Source organism: Wolffia australiana, chromosome 16 (assembly GCF_029677425.1).
Source record: "Wolffia australiana isolate 7733 chromosome 16, ASM2967742v1".
Lineage (NCBI taxonomy): Eukaryota > Viridiplantae > Streptophyta > Magnoliopsida > Alismatales > Araceae > Wolffia > Wolffia australiana.
Genome location: NC_135850.1, coordinates 776,566 through 787,441, shown reverse-complemented (window position 1 = coordinate 787,441; position 10,876 = coordinate 776,566). Strand labels below are relative to the sequence as shown.

The window sequence follows — 10,876 nt, the reverse complement described above, 5'->3', positions numbered from 1 at the left end:
GATTTCATTGGTTTTATTATTTTGTATATCCAAGGATTATTTTTAGCTAGAAAACTTGAATATTCATATTCTTATATTAAGCCTAATAATCAAATATAAATCAGTAGGTATGTGTTCACTATTTGAGGACTGTGGGCTATAATTTGGCATTTCATTTAATTGTAGCACTATCCACGACTCAGGCAGGAATTATCCTCTGCTGCAATTTGAGGATGTCACGTAGGAAACTTTCCACTTGAAGATACCAAAACTAGTTGGGATCCAACAAGGTGAAGTTTCCTTCTTAGTGTTGTTATCTCTTTTAAAAAAGAATTATTTCTGTCATGCAAAATCAAAGCACACTCATGTATGATTACTAGCTCACATCTTGTTTGCTCCCACTTTTGAATTCATTTTTAATTTTTTTTATTAAACCAGACTTACTTTGTTACTGCAAGGATAGTGCACATCACATGCATTAGGTCAACCATTGCTTGACGTACAACTTCGTCCCAAAAATATGATGTTGAGGTGCTTCATCAGCACTTAAGAGAAAAAGGCTGACCATAGTGGAGGGAATACCCCGCTACCCTATTAGCATGCTTCTTTTTGTTCCTTATATGAAGAGAAATTATGAGAGGAAGAAAGAGTGACGTAACAGAGGTAGCAGATCCCACTGTTTTCCCAAAAATGTTGTTGATGAGAACCCATGTGACTGGCCATCAAGGAGTACTGTTTCTGTGCTGCCTTTGAGAGCAGTACCAAGGCGAACTCTGAATACTATATAGGACCCCTAACGGAGGTCAAGGTCACCCAGTGAGATGATGGGGGATAAGCTTCATCATCAATAGAGAAATGGTCCGGATCACCAGATAAGGCCCCAAAAGGATAGTGATTAAGGAGGTAGGAGTGCAGAGACAGCCAAGAGGCTTGCATAGAAGAAACCACTCTTGTAAGAAAGGCATAATGGTAATACTTTTGACAGTTAGGTAGTGTAGACCTCGGAGAGAGATGGAGAGCCCAATATGAATTAGATACCACAAATGCAAGCCAGAGATTGTGGGCAACAAAACCAGATTTTACAGGTGGAAGAGAGAGAAAATAGAGGAAATCATAAAATTAACAAGCCACAAGCACCTGTTCCCAGAATAAAAAAAGGATTCTTCCCAAAATTTTGCAGGCAAATTTCTTCATCACACTGGCCTCGCCCTTGCGCCCTTGGCTCGAATGGAAGAAAGAGCGAAGAGTGACCTTGATCCTGACATTACAGCAAAAAGAACATGATGATGTGGATAACAATGCCATGATGATGTCAAAGATGAAGATGAGTATGATAGTACCTTGCTCATAGAATTGGTCACTGTCATTGAAGCCATCTTGGACAAAATGGAAGTGCGAGAGATGGCCAGCTCTAGGCTTATTGCTCAAACCTGATTCCAGACTTAGGCCATCCTCTGCGTCATCGTCCTCTTCAGAGCCTGTGGGGGCAGAGACCCAGTCAATGATCTGACCCTCTGCCACTCCCTTTTGCTTCCTCCCAAGACTCAGCAACCGCTTGAACCCTTTGGAGGGAGAGTCCTTTTGGAGTTGGTTAGAGGAATTCGAGACCATGATAGGTTTATGAGTGTTTACCCACTTTTTCCTCGTCCGAGATGCATCCGCTTGGGTGGGGCTGCCGCCTGAGGAGTTCCAAGAGCCAGTGCTTTCCCGAGGTGAACCAAGAGCTACACTGGAGGAAGAAATCTTATTGGAAGCAGGACAGTTGACCTGCACTGAAGCCAAATCTCCATCATCATCATCATCATCGCCATCATCTTCTTCTTCCCAAGAATCTGGAGTGATGGCGGCTTCTTCTTGTTCCTCTGCTTCTTCCCTGGTCACATGCTTGAGTTTATGAGCTGACCCAGAAGTGAGACCGGGCTTTCGCCTTGGGCCTTGAGCCGATCTCGTCACCCTTGTCTGGATGTTTCTTGGAGGCCGTAGATCACCATGAGTAATGCTGTCGCTGACGACTGGGGAAGGTCTCCGCATGGACTGAGATAGACGAGAATTTTTGTCCTCATTAACAAGGCCGATGTCTTCGCAGATGCTTTTGCTGCGAGCAGAGTTTCTGAGCTGGGAGCGGGCTCCGTCTTTGGCCTGTCCAGAAGAGGGCTTTGCATTTTCCTTTCTGAGATCCACAGAGTTTGGTGCAGATTGGCCAGGAAAATTGCCTTCGGTTTGTATGTCTCTGGCAGAAACCCTATGACTTGATGAAGAGACGCCAACACTTGTAAGAAGACCTCTAGAGGTGCCACTTCTGGAAGAATTATCCCCCACATTGCGGCTACGTTGTGTCTGCAGAGAAGATGAGTCTTGGTCGTCATCATCCTTGTTGGTGAGAAGACCCACCTGCTTATTTCAAGAGAGAGCTTCAATATCACCCAGATTTAAAGTGATAGCAAAAGCAATATTTCAATATCACAATACTAATTTGTTACAACTTACATGTTATAAGAATCCAGCCATGAATCAGAAACACAAGCAAGATTGAGTAAGACCTTTTACATATGATTTAAAAGTACCTGTTCCCTCGTTTTCATTGACCGATTGAGACTGGACACTCCTAGTTTTTCTTCACGTCGACGTGAACTTGTCCGTAAGTCCAGTTTCCCAGCAGATTTCGTCAGACGGGCCATTTCGGCTTTGCTACGCTCAAGATCATCCTGCAATTTCTTCATCCTCCCCTCTTTCAGATCTCGATTTGAGTCCCATTCTTCTTTAAGCTTGGCTTCTCGTTTCTGCACATATTTCTCGTAGAATTTACCCCTGGAACCTTCCAAAAACCCAGTATCAAACAGACTCTTCTTTCCTGAATCAACAATGCCTTCATTACCACCAACAATCCCTTTATATCCAAGTTCAGGTCCTCTGCAAGGTGCACTTTGTTCCTGTAAAGGGATCTTTTCTACAGTCTTGCCTCTTTTTGAAACTGAGCCCTGATCTGATTGAAGTCTCAGCTTGTGAGCAGCAAACATCTTTTCAAGCTCATCGGCCTTCATCTGCAACTCCTCATTCAGGCCCTGACTTCCCTTGTAAGGTCGTGGAACAGAAGCTGACTGTGGGGTACGACTCAAGACAAAACCCGAGTCAGATTTTAGCTGGCTCTTATTATTTATCTCAGGAACAGAGATTTTCCCTTCTTGAAAATCAGAATCTTCTTCATTGGGCCGGTTTTCCCCAGATACTTTACCAAGCTTACCGAAAATCTTGGGGTTTCTGATAACATTCTTATCGATAGACTGATTGAGGGGGTCTTCTGCCTCACTCAATGGAATCCTCTGACTCAACCGGGATCCCAAGGTAGCTGAGTGAATAGCTCCAATGTCCTCAGATGCTTCAGATTCGTTCAAACATACCTTCACATCCTTGGGCTTCTGTCGTCCAGAAGATGAAGGCACAGCTGAAGAATTCAGAGGAGCAGCAGACTCTTGAACCTGTTGCACATGCGAACCTGCCTTTTCTCTCTGATTCTCTGCAATAGAAACCGTTCTCAAGGAAGAAGAACAAGGTTGAGAGTCGGCAGTGTCATTCTCGTCATTATTGATAACCTTAGGATTGGATGCAGAAGAAGACGGTGCATCTGACACAACATCCATTTCCTTACGGGAACTGCTGTTGCTGTTTCCACCAGAGAGGTCGAGACTCATGTCACTGGTGCCACTCCATCTCCTCAATACAGCCTTCTCCACCACTGATGACAGATCGGAGGACTGTCTTCTGAGCTCCGATCTACCGCCAACTTTGCCTCCTGACTGTTCCTTCTGCTTGTTCTCGAACATGCTGATTCTGTCCTGTACACTCAACCTCCTTGACAACTCTACTGGTGGTGCTGCCAGCTCTGCTGATGTCTCCTCTTCTATTTTTGAGGAAGACGATGACTTGTGCTGCTGCTGGATGGAGTCAGTCCTGCTGGAACTGCAAAGACAAAAATCATTACAACTTAGCCGTGTTGCTATATTATAAAGATGAAGGGCCTTTTTTTGATGAATCACTGACATTTTCTTCAGGCTATTATGCTTCTGGTTGGCGATTGTACAGGAGGGAAAGACAGTGGTCGAGCCAGCCTCCTCTGGATCCTCAATGGACATATCGGAACTGGAGGAGCCTCGGACGTCACGTTCGGCAGGGCCAAATGCAGTCACCGGCAGCGGTGGCGCTTTCCATGTAATCGGCGGTGACGACTGGTGACGATAGTTTTGAGGGCGACTTATGAGCTCAGGCCGACGCTGGCATAAGGACACGAATTTGCTGCATGCTATGCTACAGGAAGCAGAAGAAAAAATCATGTACGAAGAAAATGGGATGGGCTTAAAATCGGAAGAGAAATTTATGATCCAGAGATGAAGCACGTACAAAGAATGGGCTTAAATCTGTAGAATGAGAAAATATATTAAGAGTTTCTTACTTGAGGCGTTGTGCTCCAAAGTAGTCGGCAAACAACCGCAGATCTGAAATACTCTCAAGAGTAAATCCGGCAGCTGATGCACGGGCACAGGCGGCACTCAGCTCTTGTTTAACAGCAGCCAACCGAACATCGATGGCCCTTAAAAGTTCCTTCCTGCACCAACCAAAGATAACTAATTTCATGTAAAAATGCAATTAGCCAGGTCAAAATGGGGTATTTTTAATCCATAAAAAATATAGTACGCCCATTTCAGTGTATAAAAATTAACTTTCTGGCATGTATTTGATGAGCACAAACGAGGATATCAGATGGTTGAATGAACCAAAAATATCAATTTGTTGCAAGCAGAACAGAATTTTCGGGAAAAAAATAAATATTTTTTTTGAAAATAGAAAATGAATAAATAATAAAAAGGCAGAGCTGGCACAACGAGATCTTACTTTGTAGCATCAGCAGGCGTCGAATCCAACTTTGCGACTTCTCCTGGATGAAAGGTAGGGCAGGATATCGCATAAATAAATCAGCTAAACAATAAAAATAATAATTAACTAGTTTGAAAGAAATTTTCATCGAACAAGTGAGTTAATTAACAATTATTCACCGATGTGACAGACAGACATCAGATTAATGTTCGAAATATAAAGGGGTAAATAAAAATACCAGGTGAAACCCTTGAAAGATGATCGCCGACTCCCTGGAGCAAAGATCTTAACTCAGCCCAACTTAAACTTTAAATATCTCAACCTGTAAAGATAAACGAAGAAAAAACTTGCCTCACAGTAAGTTCTTTTCGCACCCTCCAACTGAGAGGTTTCGGCATCAAGCGTGCTAATGACCTCCAAAACCTCAGGAGTGCTGACAAATCTGACAAACCTACACCATACATAAACCTATATCTTATTAACAGGGAAACGAATGATCCTACTGACATTATTCACATCATTAAACAAATATGATAGCAATCACTCTAGGAAAAACTGAATGTATAATCACCTCTCAAGGGTTCCCTTGTGAAACCATGAACCAGCATGCCCGCGCTTCCTCTCCACATCAAGCTTTATAGTACGGGTGGATTGAGTTTCTTGCTCTTCGGCAGCCTTGAGGTGTGATAGAAACGGTTTAAACAGTCCTGCGGCAAGTTTCTCAGTCTTTCCATCTTTCGAAACAAATAATTCGCACCTGCACGCCTGTCAGTGAGAATGATATCATATGAAATCCGAAACAGAAACTGATGGTACGCACCGAGATCTCCTTGGAGATAGCTGGAATAGAGCAAAGTCAACCGGAGTGTCAGAATCCATGATCAGAAAGAGAGCTAGGGAAGAGAGTCCTTCGATCTTATACGCCGAAGTAGGCGAATCGGAAGTGAAAGAAGATTATTGGCCACGATAGTGATCATCTACTCTCCGAAAATCGCCAGGCTTTGCCGGTTTGGGGATCATCTAGATCCAGAAAAAGAGGCGAGATTAGTTTAAACCGTCGTCGATCCAAAAAGAAGTTCTTGAATGTGGGATCAGATACTAGAGTTAAGAACAATCGGTTCGACTTGATAAAAAAGAAGAGACGAAACAACATCAATGAACAAAAGTAAGATCGAAAGCAATAAAACGTATCATTTCGTAAGAAGGCGCACTTCGCGGAAGGAACTGAAACACCCACAGAAGCCCTAACTGGATCGATAGAGAGGATATAGCCAGTGAAGAGGAAAAAGTAGAATCTTTAAAGGCTACCCCCCCCCCCCCATTTCCAATCACGAAGAAAAAAAATCAGAATCCCAAAAAGCAAGCACCCGCATTTCCAGTAACCAGGAGAAAATTCAGAATCCAAAAAACAACCAACTCCCGCATTTCCAATACCGAAGAGGGCAGCAGGAATCAGAAAACAACTGAATTGCCGCGCCCAGAAAGGCGCAAGACGAAGAAAAATCACTTTTCAACAGGCTTCCCCGAGTTGGAATCACGAACAACACAATGCAAAGCGTGTTATACCTTTTCTTGCCCGACCAGGCATCGATTGTCTGAGTCGGGCAAAACTCAGAACGAAGAACATAGAGAACTGGTCAGCAGCGCTCGATTCTGCCTCCGAAATCGAATTCTTTCTTATCTGCTGCAGATCTTCCGCCGAGATCGGAAATGGAGATTGCGCATTGGTCCTCTCTTCCTTCCTCCACACTCCGCTCCTCTCTCTCCTCTCCTCTTTTCTCCCATCTCTCTCTCTCTCTCCTCCTCTCTCTCTCTCTTCTCTCTCTCTTGGATTTAACGTTAGGACAAGCGAAGATAAATAGTCTCTCTCTATCTCTTCCAGATTTGAACAGCCAAAGAGGCCCGCCATCTGGCATTAATTTCTCTTTATTTCAACGCTCGGTAACATGAATTAAATAGTTTATTAATATGAAATTACACCTGGAAATAAAATGCTGTTAAATGGAGGAAATTACGAAAATACTTATCCCTTCCTGTTTTTCTTATTTCGTTTTTATACCTTCCGTGAGGTAAATTTCAGGGAGTCAGAGAATAGGGGACCACCACTGCAGGGGAGCTTTGAATTCAAAGGGAAGGGGACAAGTGCCACTTGGACATGGTGAGCATGCTAAGACATTCTTTAAGTGTAGGAATATATATGACAAGTTTAATATACAATTGCTAAACTTGATCAACATGTAGATTACGGAAGAGAGGACATTGGGGAAAACATTGAGGTTTGGTGTGGACAGAGGAAATTGGGAGAGGATGAAATCTAGAGATTTAGATTGGGAGAGAGACATAATGAGTTTTGGTTATAGGCACTGAGAGAGAGAGAGAGAGATGGAAGCATTTTAATGGGGGTATTTTAAAAAGTATAATTATTGATCAAAATGATCGGTCCTTCTATTGATTGATTGATTAAGTAAATAATATGGTCTAGTTAATGAGGTAATTGATTGATTGATCACAGCAGTTTAATTAATGATCAATTGGTCCTTTTACTTGATCAATAATCAATAAATGAAAATTTCATAGATCTATTTGATTTATTTGACCATAAAAATCCTAGTTCCCAATGTTATCCTTCATGAAATTAAGGTTAAGTGTGATAATATTAATATATCATGCACTAACATGACATTTATCATCATTTTATGGCTATGAGTGAGTGAAATAAATCATGTTAACATTTATGATATAAATATGTACATTATTGATGCATAAACAAATTCATTCTAATTATTCTACATATTTTTGTATAATTATATTTATATAATTCCTTTGTATTTATTTCGTAAAGAAATATATTGTATCTCGAAAATAGTTTATCAGGATTATGTTTTTTTGTGATGGATATTATGTGGCATCTAAGCCAAACACATTTTTAAGTCTCATTTATGTTCATTAAAATAAAGTATTGAATATTATTGTTGTCTGGTGTTTATAGTGAATTCCATGAATACATATTACGACCAAGTAACTCTGAAGATATGATAATATTGAGATAACTAAAGTAAATTATGAAAGATTAGTGAATTCAAATATTTTGTCTAATTATTCAAATTCAAAAAACATTTAAGGAGATCAACATATCGGGATATAATAGCACTATCTAGGCCCAATCGTATACTGAGTATAGCCAATCCCACAATCATAAGTGTGGATAAATAAAAGGCACATAGAGGGTGTGCTTCAAGAAAAAGAGTTAACTAAAAATATATGTAGGAATCCCTAATGCTATCATAATTACCTATCAATCCAGTTGATTCATGTTACAATCTTGTATGTGGTCATAAGAGTTGAGACACCAAAGATATGTTATTTATGGGCGGTTATGTTTTGACTATGACCTACAAGTCTATCAAAGGGATTCAAATCAATCTTGGATCGAGGTGAAACAAAAATCTCCACAAAGGTGATTGTCTGAAACAAGCTGGGATCATGTGCTTTTATTATAATTTGAAAGAACTCAAGGAAGAACAGGTAGTTACATCCATAGCTAAGATAGTGTTAATATTACAGGATGTGATATCAGATGATTTCCACACCACATTAGTAGTTACTAGAATGGCTGATTATGTTTTAATTGTTAAGCATGCCATAAGTTATTTGGATTTTCATGCAACAAAGGATTACACAAACACAGTAACTGATGATGATAAAGGTTTCATGAGAGAGTTGACACTTATATTAGTCTATTTAACAACTCTAATGACATTAATCCCTTTAATGGGAAAACAAAATAATTGATCAAGTATCAAATTAACCTAATCGATAGATTAACTTGCCAACTGTGAGGTGTCAACATATACCTCATGCAATAGAAGATACAAAGTAGTATATTAACTCTCTGTAAAGCCTTAATGTCAGTGGTTACTATGTACACATGGTCTCTCATTCAATCGATGTTCAAATGGTGACTTATGGTATGGTCTTTCTGTTTGGTTCTAGAGGCCCAAATATGGATATAAATTTAAGAATGATTTACAGTGGAAGACCTTAGCGAAATCAAACGGCATCATAAAAAACATTGAATCAAAGAACATGTACACGGCTCACATCTATGATTTCTTGGATCTCAGAGTGAGACAAGTCGATCTGCTCAAGTGTGATGCCTCTAGACGTCGCCACACTGTCCTTGGCACGTCGGTAGTGGAGAGCCCTGTTTAACCTCCGTCATTGTTGTTACGCCATCCCGATCACATCAGGAGTGGAGAGGAATCATGGGGAGAAGAGAGAAGAAGGGGAAGGCCCCTGAACAATTCTGGCCTAGGTGAATTTCGTTCAGGGCCTTCCCCTATTTATAATAAGTGGGTGGTATTTTTATAAAAATCCCAAAAACTTAAGTATATCTTCTGGCGTCCAAAGATCATTTGTGTGTGACCCTCTAAGCCCATGTGTCAGTCTTGTTAACGACCCCAGCGACCCAATAACCTTTATTGGCCTTTCAATTTAATTAACTTTATCACCATATAAATTAATTACTGCCATATTGATTTAACCCAATTAATAGGCTTGATGGATATTATGTGGCCGTCAAGCCAATCACACTACATTGTTTATTTAATTTCATTGAATAAAATATTTACGTTCGTTATTATTTTGTGTGATGTTTATAATGAAGTCCATGAATACGTGCAATGACTTATTAAATTATGATGAGAACATAATACAGTGATCACTAGTATTTAAACATATATTCTAAATATTCCTATTCAATGGATAGTCGAGACGGATATCAAATTATCCGGATAGAATAAAACTACTTGATCCTACTTATACGATAAGTATAACTGATAATGTGGCTACTAGTGTGGCAACGCTAAGGACAGATAATGGGTGCTCTTTGGAGAAAGAGTTCACTGAATTCATCCGTACGAATCCGTGAATGGTATTATACCTAAACGTCAATCAGGTTGATTCAAGTCACAATTGTATAAGTGATCCAGTGACCTGAGACATCAAGGACATCTCGTGAATGGATGACTACGTTTTGACTATGAGTTATGAGCCACTAATCATGGGATTGAAATAAGTTATGGATCAAATAGAGTAAGAAGCTTACGGAGATGTTTGAGTGGTCAAGATGGGATCATCCGCCCACGGTATAAGAGGAGATTGACTCAAGAAAGATGATGCCAAAAAATTCCTAGCTAGGGTAGTGAGGATATTGGAGAAGGCGTTCTCCAATGATCTCTATTACGCATCAATACTAATCAAATGATGGATTAGGGTTTGGCAATAAACCATACGCTAAGTCATTCGAGAGTCTCGCACTGATGATGGATTATACATTTACGGTAACCGATGATGGTATAAGTTTCATGAGGGAGGTCGAGACTACTCGGTATCTTCTAGAGCACGAGGTGTAGCTTGGCACCCCACGGGCTGGAAACTTTACCTATCAATTGGGTTAAATTAATCCTTAGTTAATTAGTCTACATGTGGATTTAGTTAATTAATAAAGTTGGCCAATAAATATTATTGGGACACTAAATTTATTAACTAAAATGATACATGGGCCTAGAGACTCACACACAGAAGGTCATAAGGGCATTGGTGGATATATTTTACTTTGTAGGGTTTTTGAAAAAAACCTTAAGTGAAATATAAAGAGGGAAAGAGGTCTCATTTTAAATCATGCATGCCTGATTTGAGAGCCCCTCCCTTTGTCCATTCTCTTCTCCACTCATCCAAGGGAGAGTGTCTTCATGGTGGGGATATCTTCTAGATTTTCAAGAAGAATCGAAGAAGAAGACGTAGAGATCTGAGCGCCGAGTGATCGTGTAGATACTTCTAGAGGCTGGATGCGTGAATGGCTTCAAAAGGATCTCAGAGCGGCAAAGTCAAAGGGTGGAATGAGTTCCCCACTAGTTACATTCAACATTTTATTTTAAAGATCGATTGTGAATCGATTGACATGCTTCCGCATCCATGGAAATATGTTTTCCATAGACTAACCAAGGCACCAAACCCAACAAGGTTG

The 10,876-nt window shown here is 40.5% G+C and overlaps 1 protein-coding gene across 4 annotated transcripts; it reads right to left on the bottom strand.

Annotated features, from left to right (window-relative positions):
* Positions 1 to 995: 995 nt before the first annotated feature.
* On the bottom strand, positions 996 to 6,664 carry LOC144714048 (GPI-anchored adhesin-like protein). 4 transcript variants are annotated; one of them, XR_013584218.1, is made up of 12 exons: positions 6,415 to 6,664; positions 5,669 to 5,868; positions 5,420 to 5,605; positions 5,196 to 5,299; positions 5,087 to 5,116; positions 4,867 to 4,909; positions 4,427 to 4,579; positions 4,018 to 4,281; positions 2,544 to 3,936; positions 1,612 to 2,373; positions 1,320 to 1,457; positions 996 to 1,237 (listed from the first exon to the last, which is right to left on the bottom strand). XR_013584218.1 is itself a non-coding variant. In XM_078588783.1 (11 exons), the coding sequence occupies exons 2-11, from the start codon at positions 5,725 to 5,727 to the stop codon at positions 1,173 to 1,175; spliced, it is 3,351 nt and encodes a 1,116-aa protein (XP_078444909.1). In that variant the 5' UTR covers positions 5,728 to 5,868; positions 6,415 to 6,664; the 3' UTR covers positions 996 to 1,172. The 4 variants fall into 4 exon arrangements, 3 of the variants coding, with proteins under 3 accessions (XP_078444909.1, XP_078444910.1, XP_078444911.1); XM_078588783.1 differs by having other exon boundaries at positions 1,320 to 2,373; XM_078588784.1 differs by having other exon boundaries at positions 1,320 to 2,370.
* Positions 6,665 to 10,876: the final 4,212 nt, after the last annotated feature.

Coding starts and splice junctions, on each gene's coding strand:
- LOC144714048 (XM_078588783.1), bottom strand. CDS start 5,727: ATGGATTCTGACACTCCGGTTGACTTTGCTCTATTCCAGCTATCTCCA. Junction 4,910..5,086: donor TCTTTCAAGGGTTTCACCTG/GTATTTTTATTT, acceptor CCTTTCATCCAG/GAGAAGTCGCAAAGTTGGAT. Junction 3,937..4,017: donor CATAATAGCCTGAAGAAAAT/GTCAGTGATTCA, acceptor TTGTCTTTGCAG/TTCCAGCAGGACTGACTCCA.